Source organism: Eulemur rufifrons, chromosome 18 (genome assembly GCF_041146395.1).
Source record: "Eulemur rufifrons isolate Redbay chromosome 18, OSU_ERuf_1, whole genome shotgun sequence".
NCBI lineage: Eukaryota > Metazoa > Chordata > Mammalia > Primates > Lemuridae > Eulemur > Eulemur rufifrons.
The window spans coordinates 31,971,108-31,993,685 of record NC_091000.1 but is presented as its reverse complement, the minus strand read 5'-3'; the positions used below and the strand labels follow the sequence as shown (position 1 = coordinate 31,993,685).

The 22,578-nt window shown below is 36.5% G+C and overlaps 1 protein-coding gene across 7 annotated transcripts in view; it reads right to left on the bottom strand.

Moving 5' to 3' along the window:
• Window positions 1–22,578, bottom strand: part of SMAD1 (SMAD family member 1) — a 69,587-nt gene that overhangs the window by 34,265 nt on the left and 12,744 nt on the right. For 6 of the 7 annotated variants that reach the window (XM_069493642.1, XM_069493649.1, XM_069493643.1 and 3 more), the window contains exon 2: window positions 2,339–2,920. In XM_069493642.1, coding sequence (XP_069349743.1) covers window positions 2,339–2,738 — 400 coding nt within the window. In that variant the 5' untranslated portion in view covers window positions 2,739–2,920. Of the gene's footprint in view, window positions 1–2,338; window positions 2,921–12,545; window positions 12,608–22,578 lie in introns of those variants that run through there. The other variant, XM_069493648.1, reaches the window with a different exon arrangement.

Below are 22,578 nucleotides of genomic sequence, written 5' to 3'. Positions count from 1 at the left end.
GGATCAAGAAAGGCTTCCCAATGAAACTGACCTCCCTTAAGCTTAGACCTGAAGGATAAATGAGAGTCAGATAGGCAAAGAGGGAGGAGAAACAAGGTACAGGTAGAGGAAAAGCACAGTGTTCCATACAACTCAAGCACACAAAGCACGCAGGGAGGGGAAGGAAGCTGGCAAGGAGGCAAGGACCAGGACGTGCAAGTCTCCCCAAGGGCAATGGGAAACAGGAAGACAACAGGTTCTCATCTGCATCTGAAAAGACCCCTCTCCACAGTGCAGATGACAGACTGAAGGGGGTGACCAGACAGGAGGCAGGTGCTGCAGTGCAAGATGAAATGCTGGAAGGTGGGAGAGAAAGGGGGAGCGTTGAGGGAGAGGACATATCATTGAACAGAGGAATACTGTTCATGTCTAACCACCTCTACTTTCCAGTTGTCTGACACACACACAGGTCATTCAATTTGTAGGGGCTTCAATGTCATCGCTTGTACAGAATTTAAAAACTTCGCTTCTTAAAGTTACTATGGGGATCAAAAAATCATGTACCTAAATTATCTTGTTTGTACATATTACATACACACTACTTTTTATTCTCCAAAACTTTTAGCTCCATTTCAATTTCTGGCTAAAAAGGGATCATGTATCTCTATGTTGAGTTTTTTTTTTAAAAAAAATTGTATCACAGCTGGTATAACAAGCACTAAAGAATGTCTATATGAGAACTGATAAGGAAAATTCAGTATGGTTATTGGAAAAAAAGCAATAGCACTCCTAGCCAAGAACAACTGTAACAAAATGTAACTTTAAAAAGGCTACAATAAAAACCAGTTATCTAGAAATAAATCTAAGAAAAGATGTGCAAGAACTGTATGGAGAAAACTTATAGTGGTAAATATTAAGCTCAAGAGCATACTATGTCAATCCTTCCCAAATGAAATCAATGAAATTCCAATACATTCCCAGAAAGTTTTTCACAGCATTTGACAAGGTAATCCTAAAGTATATAATCTAGAAATCACAAAACATAATGTTGAATGAATATAACAAGTTGTAAAAGGAAACTTCAGTATCATTATATATCATTTAAAAATACAAAAAATATTACATATTGTCATGGATTCATATATATGTAATAACAGTATAAAAACATGCATAGGAATGATAAATATCAAATTCAAGATGATGATTACCAAAGGGAACAGGATCAGGAAGACAGGCATAAACAATGGTTTCTGTTTATGCATAATTTTTTATTTCTTAAAATGTGTAATTTTTTATTTCTTAAAATGAGTGGTGGATACAAAGATGTTCATTATATTTTTCCCTAGTCTTTAAACTTTTTTTTTGGTATATCTTAAATATTCCACAAAAATATAGATTTTTTTCAAAAAGGAAAAAAACATGTTATTATATGATAGCTCAGTAGTTCCCAAACACCAAGCAACACCTGAAGTACTTGTTAAAAACAGAAAACCAGGCTATCCCAGGATCGGGATTTCTGGGAGGGGAGCCACGTAATTCTACTGCACTGCCACGTTTGGGAACCTCTGTTAACCATGAAGCTGTTAATAGCCAATCCATCAACAAAATTGGTCCCAATCTGACAATGAGATAGCTAAATGCTTGAATGTCTAATCACTTTCCCATTGATCCAACTGTCGAGAATGTAGATTCTAACCTGAGGGCAAAACCATACAAATTTAAAAATGTATCCTTTACTGTACCCTCTCCAAAAAGGTCAAACATGTAAAAACTAGGAATATCTTATAAAGTAACAGTAGCAAGTGATTCTATAGCAGAACATCATTCCTTCATATCCTGCACAGGGAACATGGCACAGCAAAATTCTACCAGAGATGATAAAAAGTGCTGTTGTTAAGTACAAAGTGGTACAAAGTCAATGGCACGGCCCTCATGCTGTACTTCCCTCAAGTATGTAGTTGGCACCACTGTGCTACTTTCCTAATTTTCTTCCCTTGTAATGCATTCATAGCTAAATTTGTCTAAAGAAATGCATAGAACCAATGTGAAACATAAAAAATAAATTTAGGAAAAAAACAATTTATTAAAAATTAGAGGTATTAGTGCTGCAATGACAGTTCTGATAGCCTGCTCCTAGGAAATAAGAGCTCCCATGAAATAACTAGAGAGGAATAAACTATTAAAATATATGAAATACTTAAGCGTGCTCTCCCTCTCTCTCACACACACACAAAGAAAATTTCCCCAAATATTTTAAAATTACAAATAAATACATGGAAAAGGACTGTTGTGATACTCTAAACACCACGAATCTGCTACTGGGTACCCTAAGTACATCAACGTAACAGGACTGACTTACCAGGGCTTTCTACTCGCTTATAGTGGTAGGGATTGATGCAGACCTCCTTCTGCTTGGAACCAAAAGGAAACTCGCAGCATTCCAGTGGTTTCAGTTCATGGTGGCTCTGGAGGTCGGGCCAGCGCCACACGCGACAGTAAATGACATGAGGCAGTCCCTTCCGGTGGGAGACCTGCAGCCTGCCATCTAGAGAGCGGGGAATGGTGACGCAGTTGCTGGGCTGCCCCGGGCAGCTCAAGGCCTTTTCCAGTTCCTCCATGGCACCTTTCTTTTTCTTCAGTTTTTTCACCAAAGCATCAACAGCCTTCTCTGCCCATTTTTCTTCTTCATCCCCCTGTTTCCACCCAAGAAGTCTCTTCACAGCTGGACTTGTGAAGGAAAATAAACTGGTCACATTCATAATGACTGCACTAGTTATACACTCCTTGGACACCGGGAAATAAAGGAGTCTCCAAATGCAAGAAGACAGCAGAAGAGATTTCAGTTCATTTACACAGGATTCTCTTTAGCTTCTTAGTTTGAGGTTCCAAAAAGTAGAAATTACCATTCCTAGTGTTTTAAAAAGTAACCCAAAGTCAGCACCTACAAAGAAAAGAAGGAAAAAATTGTTCAAAATCCTATGATTTTAAATCATAGGTGAGACCACACAACCACAATTTATTAAGTAATTGCTATGTGCCAGTACTATTTTAAGTGCTTTTATGCTTGATAGGATGCTATGGACTGAATTATGTCCCCCCCCCCCCAAAGTCTTATGTTGAAGCCCTAACTCCCAATGTGACTGTATTTGGAGATGGAATTTCTAAGCAAGTAATTAGGTTAAAAAAAAAAAAAAAAAAAAAAAAGGTCATAAAGGTGGAGCCCTAATCCAATAGGACTGGTGGTCTTATAAGAGGAGAGAGCACTCTTCCCTGCCCTCCCCTAACCCCTAACCTCCAGCACATGCACTGAGGAAAGGCCATGTGAAGGCACAACAAGAAGGCAGCCATCTGCAAACTAGAAACAGAGCCCTCACCAGAAACCGAATTGTCCAGAATCTTGATCTTGGACTTTTCAGCCTCCAGAACTATTAGAAAATCATTTCTGCTGTTTAAGCCACACAGTCTATGATATTTTATTATGGTAGCCAAAGCAGACTAACACACAGCATTCAAACTTTTTCACAGTCTTTTGAGCTAGGTAATGCAACCATTGCCATTTTACAGATCAGTAAACTGAGACGCAGCTTAACAAGTAGTATGTCACTGTTTGCATAAGCTCTGGGATAGAGGCAACAGACACTTTAGTGCAAAAAAAGTCCAAGTTCTCAATAGATATTGTAATACTTTATTTTAGATTTATTTATGACCTCTAAAAATATGTTTCAAAATATACCTCAATCAACAAAAGCTGAAAACAGGAAATAACAAAAATATGAGTTTTAACATCTCTGTTTTTTTAGTTTGTCCCACAAGTATTTCTTATGTTAAAAGAAAAGGCAGTTACATTAATATTTCTACCATTTAAATGTGGTAACATTTTAAGGTATTTATTAAGTAAACAAGCCCGTGTCTATGGGCTATAGGGCAAGCAGAGTAAGAAATTTAACTCCCACTTTTAAAATTTTGCTTTTTATTGACATGAAAAAAATGAAGCACATGAACACATATTGTACCAAATTCTTTGGTCTAGTTGTCTTACTTAAACCTTCTATCTAATCTTCAACAAATGAAACCACAAAAGGTGAGAAAAGTTAAAGAGGTTAGCTGTGCATAAACTCCTGCTAAGAGGGAACAGCATGTGTCAGAGCAACTTGTTTTCTTTGCAATGCAATGAAGTGAACTGAACATTCTTCACTATTTTTCCTCTCCAGGCATTTGCCAATGCCTATGCTATAAGCAGCAAGGGATCCAGTAGCCAAGCAGAAAGTGGCAACTAAGGGGCTGAAAAACTAAGTAGAGCTTCCAGTACGCTCACAGTGCTGAGGAGACAAAAACAAAAAAGCCTACCAACAAGGAGAAACCCTGGCAAATACTCTAGGCTTTCATCTGAGTCTCCAGAAGGAGTATACCCAAGAATAAGGGCAAAACTGAAATGGACTAGTCTTCATTGGCACTAAAACCTGGCTGAGAATGATCTTAATCCTAAACTGGATCAAGACAATGGGTATCACTCTAACAGCTTGCCAGAAGAAAAATAAATCTCCTATAGAGGGAGGTAACATTATCCCTAGCTGCTACAATTTTTTTTTCATGATGTGCAGAAATCAATAAAAAGTTAGCAGGCATACCAGGAGACAGGACCAAATAACCAAAACAAAACAGAACAGAAACATACCTAAGAGGTAATCCAGATAGTGGAGTTACTAGATACAGACTTTAAAATATTCATGATTACTGATTAATACATCAAGGAAACAGAACACAAGATTGAGGATTTTAACAGAAAACTGATCCTTAAAAAAGAATGAAATAAAAATTCTAGAACTAAAAAATATGGTAATGAAGACTTTAAACAGATGAACTGAACAATAGACTAGTTACAGTGAAGGATTAGTGGGCAGAAAGATCAGTAAAAATGTCCATACTGAAGCAGAGAGAAAGAAAAAAAGGAAAACTCAAAAAAAGAACTGGGAACTGAAAGGACACAATATATATGGTGCAGAGGTCTACCACCATGTCACTGGTGTTCCAAAGGAGGACAGAAAGACTGTGACAGAGCAGTATTTTTTAGATACCAAGGATTTTCCAAAACGGACAACACATCTAGCCATAGATTCATGAAGCTCTACATATCCCAAGAAGGATAAATACAAAGAAATCCACAAGTTTCTATGTATCATATCACAGTAAGATCACTGAAAACCCAAGATGAAAATCTTTAAAAAGACACAAGGTCTTCAAATAAGTAAAATAAGGTTGACAGCTGACGTTTCAACAGACACAATGAAAACAAGAGGACAATGAAATGACATCTTAAGCATACCAAATGTAAATAAATAGCTGGTAACTTAGAATTCTACACTTAAAGGGAAAAAATCACTCAGAATGATTGCGAAATAGAGATGTTTCCTAACAAACAAAATCTGAGAGAATTGGCCTCCAGCAGATTGGCACTAAAAGAAATACCAATGGGAATTCTTCAGGTAAAAGAAAAAACATTCTACAAATCAGCAAGGAACTGTAGGAAAGAATGAAGAGCTCCTGAAGGGTAAATAGGGATAAGTCTAAATAAACACTGACTTTACAAAATAATAATAGGACTGTCTTGTGGTATTTAAAATATATGTAGAATTAAAATGCATGACAACAGCAATAAAAAACAAAAGGAACAAATGAAGTTAGTGTTCTAAGATCCTTGTGTGACAGCCATGGTTAAGCATTATTACTGGTATCATAAGTTATGAATTCATGTCATAATAAAGCAACAAATGAGAGTAAGTTAAAAACTACAGCAAGCTAATAAAGAAGTTAAAAAATATGAAAACTTTTTAAAAACATGATTAATCCAAAGAATGTAAGGAGAAAAGTGAGCAAATAATAGATGAGACAAATAGAAAATAATAAGATTTAGATCTAATCTCAAAAGTATAACCAATTGCTTAAATATAAACAGACTAAAATATGACAATTAAAAGATAGAGGTGGGGTGGGGAACACCTCTTAACTATATTGTACTTAAATTAAATATAAGGACGCAAAAAGAATGAAAACAAAAGGATAGGAAAAGATCTACTATGCATATTCTAACCAAAATGTTGGCATAGCTATCCATTCAGATAAAATAGACTTTAAAGCAAGAAGCATCATCAGTGATTTTTTTTAAAAAGGACATTTCATAATGTTAAGAGTTTATCCATGTTATATATATATCAAAATCTCAAATTTTTATGCAAGTAATAACAGTCTCAAAATACATAAAGCAAAAACTGACAATTAAAATGACAAATAGACAAATCCAAAATTCTTGTGGGAAATTAACATAGTAACTGATAAAATTAGCAAACAAAAATTGATAGATATAGAAGAGTAACATGTTTAAAAACTTGACACAATTCACCTATATAGATCACTGAACACAATAATTGTAGAATACATAATACTTTGAAATACACATGGAATACTTACTCAAACTGACCATATAATGAGCCATAAAGCAAATCTCAACATATATCAAAGAAGTAAAATCATATAGAATATATCTTTTGATCTTAGTATAACTAAGAAATCAACAAAAATATTGTTATTGAAAATAACCACACTTTTAAATAACCCGTGGATCAAAGAAGAAATCACAATGAAAATAGAAAATATTTTAAACTGAATATGACATATCAAAATTTATAGGATGTTGTTCAAGTAATGCTTAGAGAGTAATTAGTAGCCTTAAATGCATATATTACAAAAGAAGAAAGTTGAAAACTAGTATGTTATGTATCTACCACAAGTAAAAAAACTGGAACAGTAAACTCAAAGAAAGTAAAAAGAAATGAGAGCAGTTTTTTTTTTTTTTTTTAAAGTATACTAAAGAAAAACCTATAAAATCTAAGTTGGTTCTTTGGAAATACTAATATAATGGGATAAACCCCTAGCAAAACTGATCAATAAAAAAGAGAAGCACAAATTACCATTAACAGGAATATTAATTAAAACAGGAAATTATTGGTAATCTTCATAAGTTAAAAAAATATATAATGATTATGAACAGCTGTCACAGCAAATTGAGCATATTTACTGCTAAACTGTGATAATCTATATACCTGCCTTCCTCATTACAGGAAAATGGTTGAGGACTCTAATTTATTATTTTCCTATCTTTGGAACCTAGCACAGTACCTGGCAAATAGCAGATTCTCAATAAATGTTTGATGAATGATTTAGCTTCCTAAAAAAGTTTGAAGGCCAAGTGTGGAGGTTCAACTTTATTTAGTAGACTACAAAGGGTCAGTTTTCTTTTTTACAGTAAAACATTTTACCCAAATTTACTAGTTCTTTTGAAGGAGGTAGTATTTTCTCTTAACAGAAAAGGAAAAAGAAAACAAAACTATGCTATTATCAAAAGTCACACTCGGTCAGAGTGTGCCTATTGCTAGGATAATGTACTTTCTACTAAAGGTTAGTTTTGCAAAAGAACAAGACAGACGACTTCTTTCTAGGCCTCCAGTAACAATTTGTAGAGGGAATACATTTCTTCATATTCTCCATGTCCTTTTCTTCTACTCTGAAAACAGCTTTTTAATATTTTAACCAATAATTTTCAAATGGAAGGGGTAAGTTTACATCAAAATCATTTGGGGCTATTTCAAACTCAGATAGGTATTACAAAAGGCAAATACATTGGGGGTGGGGTGTGGATAAGAACCACCACTTCAGACTTTTGTTGAAACTACTCAAATTGACATTCATTCCACAAAGCTGTCCTGAGCACCTGCTGAGTACCTGGCATTGTGCTAGACACAAGAGACACAAAGGCAAAGATGTCTGACACCCTGAAGAGGCTCACAATGCGATGGAAGGGCCAATGTGTAAACAGCTAATTCCCATAAAGCAAACTGCTAACCTGCATGCTAATGACAAAGGACTGTGCTGAGATGTCTTCTTATTAGGTAGGCCATCTCCAGGACCTGAGTCAGAAGTAATGCTGTGGTTGTACCAAGGTCAACTTTGGGTGCGGGAACAAGAGAAGAGGATGCCCATGTCCTGTGCATTTTCCCACTATTAACTAAAAAGAACAGTGTGATAAAAGCTATAAAACAAGTATAAACAATGCAATGGCCTGAATGTTGAAATCCTTACGACAAAGGTGATGGTATTAGGAGGTAGGCCCTTTGGGAGGTGCTTAGATCTTGAGGGTGGAGCCCTCATGAATGGGATTCGTGCCCTTATAAAAGAGACCACAGAGAGATTTCTCCTCTCTTCCACCATGTGAGGTCATAGTTAGAAGAGGTCATCTAGGAGGAAGAAGGCCCTTACCAGACACAGAAGCTGCCAGCACCTTGATCTTGGATTTTCCAGCCACCAGAACTTTTGAGAAATAAATTTATGTTGTTATTAAGCCACCCAGTCTATGGTATCTTGTCATAGCAGCCTGAATGGACTAAGACACCCAATAATATATAAAAGCAGAAAAGAAGAGAACAATTAACTCCAGGGATTTCAGGAAGTTTTTCCAAGAAAAATATCAGATCTAAAGGATTAGAATTTTTGCAAAACAATAGTGCTAACATTTTGAGTGCTCATTACATGACAGACGCTGTTCTAAGCATTTTACATCTATTAACTAGTTTAATCCTAGCAACAAACTCCCTAATGTAAATACTATCATTTTCTTCATTTTACAGGTAAGGAAAGGGAAAGATAGAAAAATTAAATTTCTTGTCCAAAGGTATGTACACAGCTATACGTGGCACGGCCTGCCAGAATTTGAACCCATTTAGACCTTGAATTTTAAAACCACTTTTCTAAATTGCTTGTTCTAACAGACACATGATAGAAATGCTAGGATTTAATCTGGTTCGCGATGACACAGGCTGATATGAAGGGCAGAGGCAGGACTGTGAAGGGCCTGTGACACAGCTTATCCTGTGGACAAGTGGAATGTTTCAAATCAGAGCATCAGTGTGATCAGATGTCTTTTAGAAAGACAGCTAAGGTGACCTCCTCAATACAGGAAGATCTTTCCATCCAGGAAGATCTCTCCATAGAGGGAGCAAAAAAATTTTAAAACCTAACACTTCCAAACACTGCAGAGGCCAGTTTGGTAGTGAATGTCTTGATGCCACTCACAAAAATTGAAGTGAAAAGATCATAAATCTTTGCATATAAATATGCACAGACAAAACAAAATGCAGGCTGATGACTAATTTTTGCCTACCTGAGTTAAGCATTTTTTAAATATACAAGTCAAACAAGTAAACTACTTCACATAAGGAACTCAAATGAGTCCATGATACCATGGCCTTGGCAAGACAACTAAATTTTTTTTTCTGCCCCTTTTGTACTTCCTGCCTTAGTTTATGTCAAAAGCTAAGTGGCCTTATCAGTTTAAAGTGCAAAATAAAAACATGAGTCAGCAAACAGAGATTTCCTTCCCTCTTGTCCAAATAAAAACATTTCACACTGACGAGAAAGAAAAACCATTCCCCTAGTTAAGAACCTTCCAGCAGCCTTAAAAATATTGAGATCTTTGTTCTAGCAACTTCATCTTCAGAAATTTACTCTAAGGAAATGTTCTGAACTGGAAAGGGAAAAAAATTTCACACAGATTTTCATCGGAGCATTATTTATAATAGGAAAAAGAGAAACATCTAACAATCAGAAAATAGCTAAGTAAACTGTGTAATCCATTCAATGGAATATTATGTAGCCCTTAAAAATCATCTTCATAAAAACTATGTAATAACTTGGAAAAGGTCTTAAGCAGAGTATAATACCTCTCCTATTTCTCTAAACTTTTCAAACATTGAAAAATTGTAACTTTCAAATTTTTAAAAAAGCCTTTCTATGCAAATATTTGTTAATTACAAAATTACAAAAATCAATTTATGAGCTCAAGCCACACATATACTCTATTTAGAAGTCAGGTTGGACTTATAGTGTGATCCAGTTTTGGAAGTAATAAAGACAGAATTTAAAACAGGGTTCTAAATTCACAACCTTTTCCTAAGTAGTCTCACCCATGGAAAGGATTTCTATTAGAACTACCACAAGTGAAATTAGAAAAATATACTACTCTTGACAAGCTATTTAATTTTGTAACTTATGTGGTATTCCTTAACGTTAAAAGGAAAAAAGCAAAAAGTTTTAAAATACTCTTAACAGCTGTGTCACTTGCTTTCTCTTTAAAGGAAACCTAATTAGACAATTGTGCAACAATGGACATTTTCTTCATCTTGGCCTCATGTATAGTAGTAAAGAAACATGTAAATTTTCCAACTGTGTGAATATCATCAAAATACACTCTCTGCCATTGAATACCTTACAGAACTCAAATACCCATGGAAAGTTTTAAAAGAAAATTACTCTAATTTGTATCTGAAGATACAATTTTTTTAAAAAGGGAGAGGTTACCAACAAGTGTTACAAACCAAGTTCCTTTAATAAAAGATGAGGAGACAAAGAATGACCAACTTACCTTCCGACTAGAGGTTGTTTTACAATTCTTACAATGGCACAGAATTCAACGGACTAGACAAAGTAAATCCTCTCACTGAATACTGAGAGAATAATTATATTATTCAATAAAATAAACAAACTAAATAGGCTCCAAAAAGTGACTGGGGAAGAAAAAAAACCCCAAAGACTCATAGTACCTTCAGGCAAATGACAAAGATAAATGGTCTATTGTCAATGAAGCAAGAAACTTTTTTTTTTTGGTCTCCACTTCTTATTCTTTGGTTCATTACTCCGTCTTAACTAACGGTAAAAAATCATGGCATAAAAATCAAAAGAATTAAGGAACTAAAAGCTCAGGGTATTGATCAACTTCACTTTGAAACTCTTTAACAGCTAGAAAAGCTATTCAAGAAAAAAAGACAACTTTATAAAAATTTTGTTTGATGCTTCTTGTTGTTGTTGGAAACAAATATTTCCAAGTAATTAAATAAAACAACCGTGTGCATATTTCCAGACTTACACCACTAGCTTTCTTCTTAAACAGATGTACCGGTTTTGTGAATATACAGAAAAAGCAAGACTGGAGTTCCCAAAGGAGATCTACAGTGGGCTTCAGAGTGATCGCAAGGAAACCACATAGATTCTGCAGTTCAGTACTTTTAATATATAAAATCATTTCACAATATACCTCGTTAGATGCCATGGAGATGTAAGAAACCTCAGAGATATGTTGTATAAAGTGATCAATGGCAATATTAATTAATACTACAGAAAGGCATGTATCATTTATCCTAACATCCAATTTTAGCCAGGATTCAAAGCCTGATGAGATTAACTCTTGCCTCCTCTGAGATGTTTAGCTAAATTAAAACACCAAAAAGGGTCAAAGGGGATCATGCCAGGGGATCTGTAATGTAACTTTCATTACTCCAAAATAAACTACTTTTTTTAACCTGCTTCATTTCACTTAGGTAGTCAACTGTATACTCCTAACAAAGACAGAATTGTCAAAACACATCAGGATTCCCAAGGTGGATAAAACAAAGACACCTTAAAAATTCCTGACACTCACAGAAACCACAGAAGACTATACACTAAATATGATGGTTAAAAATGCTTAAAAAGACAAAGTCTTCAAAAAAAACCTCAGAGTTTTAATGCCAGTAAATATTTTAAAACATACAGCACAATCCATCATTGCTTGCATTTTGCGAGCCATCTTGCAAGGCAAGAATTGCAGTAAGCTTTGTTGATAAGAGTAAGACGAAGAATTCATAAAATGAGAGGAAAAATCATAGTCATAATCATTAGTCCTAAATAAAATCAAGCTACTGAATTAATCAGAACTCCAGAAGAATTGGGAGCTTGCAAACTTTTGATAAAGCTAAAATACCTATTACTTAAAAGTGGAACAGCGAACAATTCACATGAGAGAACAGTCCAGCAAGAGGGCTGAACCAGAAACTGGCATATACTCACATTTCCAGATGGAGAAACAAGCTGATGGACAGTACCCACAAAAAACAGTAATGAAGACAGGGGAATACAGTATTCTGGAACAAGCAGAATGCAACTGCAAGTGGTACCAACTCTAAACAGTTCCTAATAAAAAGTATGCAAGGTTATTCTACAGCTCCTTAAAAAAATAAATCTTTATTCTTAAGGCAGACAGGAAAAAGACAAGCTAAAATTTGCTACACAAGTCCAATGCCATTACAATGAATATAAAAACAGAGATGGATCTTACTATTTCAGTGTCAGAAAATACTCCAAAGTGGCAATGCTCTATAAATAATATGCCCAAATACTTCTTTCCCCCGGTCACTCCAATTAGGAACTAACTGGGTTTTGAGACACGGTACATCCTCACTTATCATCGACAGGTTCTCAGAAACTGCAACTTTTAAGCAAAAGGACAAATAATGAAACCAATTTTACTACAGGCCAATTCATATAAACATGAGTTAGTTCCTAGGGCATATTTCTGGCCACAAAAACATCACCAAACTTCTAAATAAACGCCTAAAACACTTCTAATATAAAATATTGAAATAAATGTGAGCTATGCATATATTTAAGAGAGATTAATCAGAACAAGTAACGTAATTATTTACCCAGTTATTCCAGCTCAGGGTTGAAGGTGGCCGGAGCCTATCCCGTAGCTCAGTGTGCAAGGTGGGAACCAGTTCTGGCCAGGACGCCACAGGGCGCTCACACTCTCTCCCTTCTCACTTACACTGCGACCATTCACCTCGCATGCACACCTTTGGGATACAGGAGAAAACCCGAGTACCCAGAGAAAACCCATGAAGACATGGGAGTACGTGCTAAATCCATAGACAGCGGCACCAGCTGGGAATTAATTTTTTTCTCATCAACATTAGAAAGAAACAACATCGAACAAAATGATGTTATTGGAGGACCCGCTGTGTTTGTATAGTAGGAGGAAACAGGTGAAGTGCCTTTGCATTCCTTTTTCCTGTTTTAAAACAGCAGTTAGCCCTCACCTTCCAACATTTCTCTATCTCAAATCAGTCAAATATGGCTAAAACTCACCACTAACCAAAATAAGAAAAAATTCTAGAATAAGAAGAATAATGAAAATGGATAAAACCTCTCTCCATTCCTTTTACAGACTCTGAATATTCTTTTAAAAGTATAGTACTTAATTTCACTGCTAGAAAGGCTAAAATGAACTCCGCTTGAGTCTTCAGGGGAAAAAACGTATTTAAACAAAATTCTTACACAAAAAAGCCAGGTGGAGATCCACGGAGATCATGGAACTCTGCCTTGTCAGTCCCCAGCAGCAGGGGACTCCTACTGTCACAAACACCCCGGAGTCAAATTCTAACCTACTGAGCGTCTTACTCTTCAGCCTTGTTTTAGTTACTTTCAAACACTTCCAAACCTTCCAAACATAGGATCGATGATAAAGAATAGCCAGTTTGCCGTTTTTTCCATTAGAGAAATTTTTTCCAGAGATTGATTTTCCAAACCTGGAGAACTGGGAGTTGGAGGTGGGAGCGAGGTTAAGCACTTGAAAGCCTATGTATAGTAATGCAATAATGTAGGTAACTACTGCCTTTAAAGCACACACACTAACAGCCAGTATTCCAGCCTCTCAGGTGTGACTTAAGTGACATGCTAACAAGAGTTGCAATGCTGTTAAGTGAATGAAATCTTAGGAATCAAAAAGAAAAGGAATAACACGTAGACTGAATTCTAGCTTACCACTTACCACGTGTAAATTCACTGCAAGCTGTCATATTTCAGCCAAATGATTTCAAAAGTCGCCTCCCCTTGACAAAACGGAAGTAAGGAATGTATGGATGTCACAATTATGTGAGTCTACAAGGATATAACTGTTGTTTATACATTTAGGTGTCCCAAGTATGCTATTCAACATACCTTCACAGTATTGGAAAATTATTTCTAGAATTCTTTCTAGTTCTGCTCTGCATACACAAATCCTTCCATCCTGACAAATCCAGGCTCCCTAATTTTTCTTAGTCATAGAGATTCCCGATATAATAGCAGGTGTCAGTTCTGTTGTCTCATTAGATGACGACATGCTTACTTAAGGAGACTGAAGGCATTTATAAGTTTTCTTACTGTCCCCAACTTCAATAAACTTGGCTTTTTCTATGTCTCCTTGCCATTTCCTCTAAAAGTCATACAACATTCCTTAATCCCATTGACTCTCCATTCTCAAAATGATGCTTACGATGGAATACCGTCCTTCAGGACATGGTAGCCTTTCAAGATATCCAGGTCCTCATTACCTCACTCTGATAAAGCCAATCCATATTCATGTCAACTCATACACTATAAAGGCTCCTCTGGCCAGCAAGTGCTCACTCCTCAAACACAGGAAAGACTGAAGACCAGAGGCATTTCATATGGAACCAGAGAAGACTCCATATAGTTTAAGCAACCTTAAGCAAAAAGAACACATTGGGAGGCATCAATTTACCAGACTTCAAGCTATACTACAAGGCTATAGTAACCAAAACAGCATGTCCCTAGCACAAGAACAGAGATACAGACCAATGGAACAGGACTGAGAACCCAGATATAAAACCATCCTCATATAGCCGTCTGATTTTTGATAAAGCAGACAAAAATATACACTGGGGAAAAGAATCCCTATTCAATAAATGGTGCTGGGAAAATTGTATAGCCACATGTAGAAGACTGAACTAGGATTCACACCTCTCACAAAAATCAACTCACGATGGATAACAGACTTAAACCTAAGGCATGAAACCATAAGAATTCTAGACGAAAAGGTTGAAAAAATTCTTGTAGACATCAGCGTTGGCAAAGAATTTATGAAGAAGACCCCAAAAGCAATCACAGCATCAACAAAAATACATAAATGAGACCTGATCAAATTAAAAAGCTTCTGCACAGCCAAAGAAACTATTACTAGAGCAAAAAGACAACCTACAGAATGGGAGAAAATATTTGCATGCTATACATCTGATAAAGGGCTAATAACTAGAATTTATATAGAACTCAGGAAAATCAGCAAGAAAAAAATCAAACAACCCCATTAAAAAGTGGGCAAAGGACACAAACAGAAACTTTTCAAAAGAAGATAGACTAATGGCCAAGAAACATGAAAAAATGCTCAACATCTCTAATCATCAGTGAAATGCAAATCAAAACCACAATGAGGTATCACTTAACTCCAGTGAGAATGGCTTTTGTCAAAATGTCCCAAAACAACAAACACTGGCATGGATGCAGAGGGATAGGAACACTCATACACTGTTGGTCAGACTGCAAACTAGTACAACCTCTATGGAAAGTAGTATGGAGTTATCTGAAAGAACTAAAAGTAGAACTACCACTTGATCAAGAAATCCCACTACTGGGTATCTATTCAAAGGAAAAAAAGACATTCTATTAATATAAAAAAGACACCTGCACTTGAATGTATATAGCAGCACAATTCACAATTGCAAAGATGTGGAAACAACCCAAGTGCCCATCAGTACATGAGTCAATTAACAAAATGTGGTATATGTATACTCAGCCAGCCACAAAAAAAAAAAAAAAAAAAAAATTGTGAATTACCTATTGTATTATTCTGGATGGAACTGGAGCCCATTCTTCCAAGTGAAGTATCACAAGAATGGAAAAATAAATGCTACATGTACTGACCATTAAATTGGTACTAACTGATCAACACTAATGTGCACATATGAGAAGTAACATTCCCAGGGTGCCAGGCAGGTGGACGGAGTAAGGAGGGGATGGGTAAACCCTAAGGGATGCGATGTGCACCATCTGAGGGATGGGCATGCTTGTCAGGCGGTGCAAAGGCAATTTATGTAACCAAAGCATTTGTACCCCCATAATACTCTAAAATAAAAAATTAAAATAAATAAATTTTATTCACTACCCAAGGACAAAAATCTAAGAGTTTGTTTCTTAGAAAAAACTATCCTCTTTGAGTCACTGTTATCCTAGAACAGCAATTTTACAGATTACAAAGAATGCTTACTGTGGTAAATTTCCGTAAGTGGCCAGTTATGAATGATTCCATATTAACTAATAAATGAAACTGTTTAATTGAGCCAGTACCTTATATAAGCACTATACTGTCTGTTTTTACAAACATCACATTGACTCTGCACAGCAATCTTTCAAGGCATATATCATTACCTCAGCTTGACTAATAAATTTGAGGCTCCGGGGCTAAGAAACTTTCTCAAGACCATATTCTTGTCAGTGGCAGATCTACATTTTAAACTAGTACTGATACTAAAGAATCCATTAATCAGGTTACAAAAAATAAGTAATTCGAATACCAAATTCACAGATGAAAATGGAGTCAACTACCAGAAGAAAAACTTATCCGTCTTATTTTTAAAACAAAAATCCTACTATATTTCATTTTTGGAACACACTTCTCTTTCTCCACTGATCTCACAGGTGCCGTTTATGACAACAACATGCACATCTGTAGAGGTGAACTGACTTACACAAAGCAGGACAGCCCGAACCCTCTCCCTATATTTAGATCCTTTAGCTCAGCTCTTAATTGCATAATTTAATCAGGACCCTCTAGAAGGGAAACACATCCATATTCATCACAGGCATCAAAGGAAACATCTTTACAAGTTATATCCTTTTACAAACCAACATATGGTCTCACGCCACTCTCCCAATTGTTGAACTCCTCCTCTGGGAAGAGCATGGAATTTTATTTCTTTTTATCACTTGAAAAAATCACTTCCCTCCTAATTCAGTAAAACTGGGTGGAGGCCACTTCCTCCACAGGTGAGAGAAATAAAACTTGTTGATCTGTCATTGTCAGGAATTTTAAAGTTAACCATTTATTTTACATATTTTCAAAATGGAAACAAAAGGCAGACTAAACCCAGAATGAGAAACTGGGGCATATTCTCCAGGCTTTCAAATAAAACGCCCAAAATTTTTTTGCCATTTTAAGAAGGTTTCCAAACAAGAGTCCTTGACTTGAAAAGGTTTGAATTGTAGCTCTCCCACTTAGTAGCAGTACTTTGAAGAAAAAAACAAAAAAAAAAAAAACAAGAAACAACGCTGAGCCTCAACTTGCTTTTCCACAAAATTTTGATGCTACCACCTACTCCACAGGGTTGTTAAAAGGATTAAATATAAATATGCAAGACTGATTTGAAAATTATAACAGTGAAAAACAAAGTATGTAACACAGCAGTTTCACCAATAATACTGATTTTAATACTTTATATATACAAAAAAATTAAGTTTATGTTCTAGTTTTTTTCTGTCTAATGAAGTTCTAACTTTATAACAAGAAAAAAAAAAAAGGAAATAATAAAAAGAAAAACCAATAGCCACTACAGTCATTCAATTTATTCAGCAAACACCTACCATGTGTCAGGTACTATTCTAAGCACTGGGGACACAGCGTTGAAAGAGAGGCAAAAACAGTTTCTCCAAGTGCATCTCTTCATGGAGTTGACGTTCTAGGAAGGTCTTGTGAAGAATGAGCTTTACGAATAAGCACCGTGAAAAGGAATAACTGGGGAAGCACATTACAAAAAGAAGAGCCAGTGCAAAGGCCATTTGGCAAGAATGTGCCTTAAATGCTCAAGGAACAGCAAGGAGTCCTTGCTGTGGCTGGAATGGAGTGATGGAGGGGAGAAAAATGGAAGATGAGGCCAGAGAGCTGACAAGGGCAGCTGAACCACTGGGAGATCTGAGCAGAGCAGAGCCACTACCCGACTTACAGTCCAACAGAATTACCATCGTTTGCTGGGTTGAGAACAAACTGAAAGATGCAGGGATAAAAGTAGGGAGCATTGAGCAGGGAAACCAGTTAGGAAATTATGGCAATTGCTAAGGTATGAGATGATAAAGAATTGGACCAATGTAGCAGAAATGGTTACATTCTGGATATATTTTGAAAGTACAGACATGAACAAGTAACACTTTACTGCTTATGTCAATAAAGAAAATAACTATTAGAAGTATGCAATCCTATATTATGGGGACTATGAGTTTTGTTTTTTCTTTTTATGGAATCCTTCTAGCCAGAGATTAAGTATTTGAGGTTGGGTCAAAGACAAGGCCATTGGAGAAGTAGTCTGACAATTATGACAAGGGTACACGTTAAGTATCCTTTATCCGAAACGTTTGCGACCAGAAGTGTTTCAGATTTTTTTGGATTCTGAAATATTTGCATATACATAATGAGGTATCTTGGGGATGAGACCCAACTCTAAACACAAAATTCATTTGTTTCATATACACCTTATACACATGGCCTGAAGGTAATTTTATACAATATATTTTAACAATGGCTAGACAGCAGTGACACACAGTATTTTTAATAATTTTAAAACTTTGTGTATGAAACAAAGTGTTGACTGTGTTTTGACTGCAACACATCACATGAGGTCAGGTGTAAAATTTTCCACTTGTGGCGTCACATCAGTGCTCAAAAAGTTTCAGATATTCAGGCACTTTGAATTTTTAGATTAGGGATATTCAACCTGTAGTCTAAAGGGAGCGCCAACTAGAAATTAAATGTAGGAATTAGGGTAGCAGGACAGAAAATAACTGACAAGGAAGGGTAGTAAGTGGTATAACCTTACATGATAGTCAAAGCTGGGTGTTTTTATAGAGGATGGTAGAAGGATGGTTTGGAGGTGGCAATGAAGAGGTCCGAGGGGCCGGGCGCGGTGGCTCACGCCTGTAATCCTAGCACTCTGGGAGGCCGAGGTGGGCGGATCGTTTGAGCTCAGGAGTTCGAGACCAGCCTGAGCAAGAGCGAGACCCCACCTCTACTAAAAATAGAAAGAAATTATATGGACAGCTAAAAATATATATAGAAAAAATTAGCCGGGCATGGTGGCGCATGCCTGTAGTCCCAGCTACTCGGGAGGCTGAGGCAGTAGGATCGCTTGAGCCCAGGAGTTTGAGGTTGCTGTGAGCTAGGCTGACGCCACGGCACTCACTCTAGCCTGGGCAACAGAGTGAGACTCTGTCTCAAAAAAAAAAAAAAAAAAAAAAAAGAGGTCCGAGGGTTATGAGAAAAAACAGCCACAATTTGAAGAAGCTACAAGGGAAGCAGCATCCTCAAATGAGCACGCACAAAGATTTATATTCAAGTATATTCACGTCCTAAACAACCCAGATGTCTAACAATAATGGAATGATTAAATAAATTATGGTACATTCAACTACGATGTAACTGTTAAAGAAGAAGGAAAAAAAGACAGACTTTCATGGACAGTACTAGCGTGAAAAGAAAACCATACCATAACTGTTCAGTTAGAAGTAGCAGAACAATATCCGTAGTATGATCCCTTTTTAATAACACAAACAGAAACAAAAACTATATATATACATGTGTGTTTTTAAAGGCCTGGGAAGAAATAAACAAAACTGAACAAGTGATTACCTTAGGAGCGAGCTGCCAGCACGGGGGTACAGGAGAGCTGGCCACTTTTACTTTTAACAATAAAATTAAATAAATAAATAAACACCGAAAGTAGGTAAGAGATTTATTCTGCATGGCTCTAGAGGACAACATTATGACCAAGAGGTGGCAAGATGTATCTTCTTATAAAGGAAAAAAAACATTGAAAGTGTATGTGCACAACACGGAATGCCGATGAAGGGGGATGTTCAGAGAAATATATTCCTGTATACACCATTGGAATATATGACCTAATTCTGGGTGAATATGATATGGATGGGAATGGAATGTACTTTATTAAGCAATTCAGCCACATGATCAAAAAATCCAATGCCACAAAATGTCATATTACAACAAAAAAGTAAGTTTCTTTTCCATTACCAATTCAAATATCTATTAAATTTTTCAAGACGCGAATGTTTTACTAAAAAAAAAGTCTCACATCACTTAAATATCTTTAAGAGCAATTTGGTCCTGTCCCTTTTCGAGTATATAAATCTGTTATTTGGAAGAATAACTTCTAAAAATCAAAGTTTATGTAACCACTGAAACAAACATTGAGGTCGGCCAGATTTCTCTCTCCTCCACATGACAATCAATGACAGTCTGTTTTCAATCTGCCAAACACTGCACTGGACTTACAGACGTTCGCTTGGCCACCTCAGAGGAGAAACTGCACAAACAGCGGCAGCCCTGTTCCAGAATGTAAGCGCTCCCTCTACCTAAGAGCTAAAAGAAGCCAATGCAAAATTTTGCACTGCTTTTAGAGAAATGACGCTTTAGATATAAGCAAGCATCACCTGTGGAATTAGGCGAGACCAGCACCATAAATCTAGACCTTTTCTACCTCTCATGACTTGTTCAGTCCAGTCTTACCCACTAACTTCCCTACAGCAACTTATTTACCAATCAGAATGGAAAAACCCAATATAGTGCTCTTAGAAGCCTTCGGAATTTAAGTTCTCCTCCTTTACATGCTGAACTACTAAGACACCTTAGTCTCAATTAATCCACTATTTAATTGAACAAATTCTTTAAGCCCTTACCATCAACATAAAGGTGCAGTAGAAAGAAAACGAGTGTGATACAGTTCCCACCACCTCCAAGCTTATAGTTACAAAGTAGGTGTGGGAAGCATGGAAGAACCATGTAATATGGTAAACTGTGATAAGAGTCACAGGACACGTTCAGGCTCTTTAAGGAGGAACATCATAATCTGTGCCATTTTCTTTGCTACAACTTAATCTTCCATGCATCCTAAGCTTTGTGCTACTTACCTTGCAACGGAAAACCCAATGTTCCACTGACCATCAACCAGTCACATCAATGCATATGAACAACAGAATGGATAATCCAAAGCAGTCTTAATAATAACTATTGCCTCTAGAATGTATTATGATTTAACAAAGAAAGCTTTTAATTATTTATATTTTGCTTAGACCAATAATAAAGCTATTATATGCCCCGAGAACATGGTAAGTTCTAGAGAAATGACTATTCACGATTCAAAAATTACTGTGGAAAACCTGTAAGTGGATAACAGTTAACTATAATGGTTTTATTATATTATAAGAACTAATTAAGACAAACGTTTTATCATATAAATCACTCTTATTTTTTTCTTTGAATTCAGAGTCTGCAAGAAACAGACTTTTACAGAACACATGAGACATCCCAGTTTGAAAACTCAGTGAACGTTTATCACCATCACCACCAATTTCAAAGGGAGAAAGCATCGTGTAGGTGGCTCTATGGGAAACACTATGTAAACATGCATCCATGGTCTCCACCAATTTCCAACACAAGTACAGTCGTGTCTCGGTGTATGCCGGGGATTGGTTCTAGGACCACCCCTCCCACCCACCCCCACATATACCAAAATCCAAATACACTCAAGGCCCTCAGTGGCCCTGTGGAACTTGTATATACATAAAAAGTAGGCCCTCCACATACTCAGGTTTCACATCCCTTGAATACTGTATTTTCTAACTGGTTTTGGTTGAAAAAAATCTGAGTATAAGTGGACCTGTGGAGTTCAGGCCCCTGTTGTTCAAGGGTCAACTGTATTCAGAAAGAATTAAAAATCATTCATGTATCATTATCATCACCACCACAGTGAACAGCCAAGCACTGTCCTGAGCACTTTAAACTTACTAAATAACTCTCTCAATCCTTATAAGAATCCTAGAAAATAAGTACTATTAATATTAAATATTTTAGAGATATGAAACTAAGACACAGAAAGGTTAAGAAACTTGCCAAGGCAACCCCTCTACCACCCTCCTCCTAACTAACCTCCTCCTGTCTGCTGCATACAGCAGGACTGGGGAGCCAGGATTCGCTTACAGTCTTCTGTTAATCTCTCCATCTCCCTCCCCTCCCTTCCCAACTTAGTCATGTTTTTCTTGTCGCTTTCCTTCTTAGTATCTTCCCACATTCCTAGACATGGAAAGACCAAGAGTTTTTATCAGGGTAGCAGTGATAAAACTAAATTCAGTTTAATCTAAAGAGCTTAGAACAAGGATAAGAAGTTATAAGCTGTAATTCAACAAGACATAAGCAAATTATCAACATCACTTCACAACAACGGCCCATGTACGTGTTCAAATCTTAACGATCCTTTTGTTATGCTGAATCTGTGGAATATTAAAGTTAAATTCCTTTTAAGAAATTAATTTTCTTTACAGTCCCATTGATTATTTTTAAGGTCCTTTATTGAAAACATAAACAAAACAACAAAACTTACTGGCTCATTTTTTTTCTTGAGGTCATACTTTTCCAATCAAGCAAAGGTAGAGATAAAGAAAAATGTAACTAAACTAAAATATAGTACTCTTTCAAGTACTATATTTTAATATAGGTAAAACACCAAAATATTAATGTTAATGCCTAACACCCAGCTGTAAGTCACAACGCTATTTATAGATAATGGCAAAAAACAGTACTCTGAACTCTGGAGGATGTGGGCTGAGAAGGTGAGGAGTGGGGGGAAGACAAAGCAAACCTGGGACTGGTGTGGCAGCGGCAGCGGCCAGTGCCACCACCACCTCAGTTATCCTGTCTGTCTCCTGAGCCCCTGTGCATCCTCTACTTCAGGGTTTCTCAACGTTAGCATCACAGGTTGTTTAGTGGCATCTCTGGCCTCCACCCACTAGATGCCAGCTGCAACGCCCCTGCCCCTACCCCGAGTTGTAACAACCAAACACTTT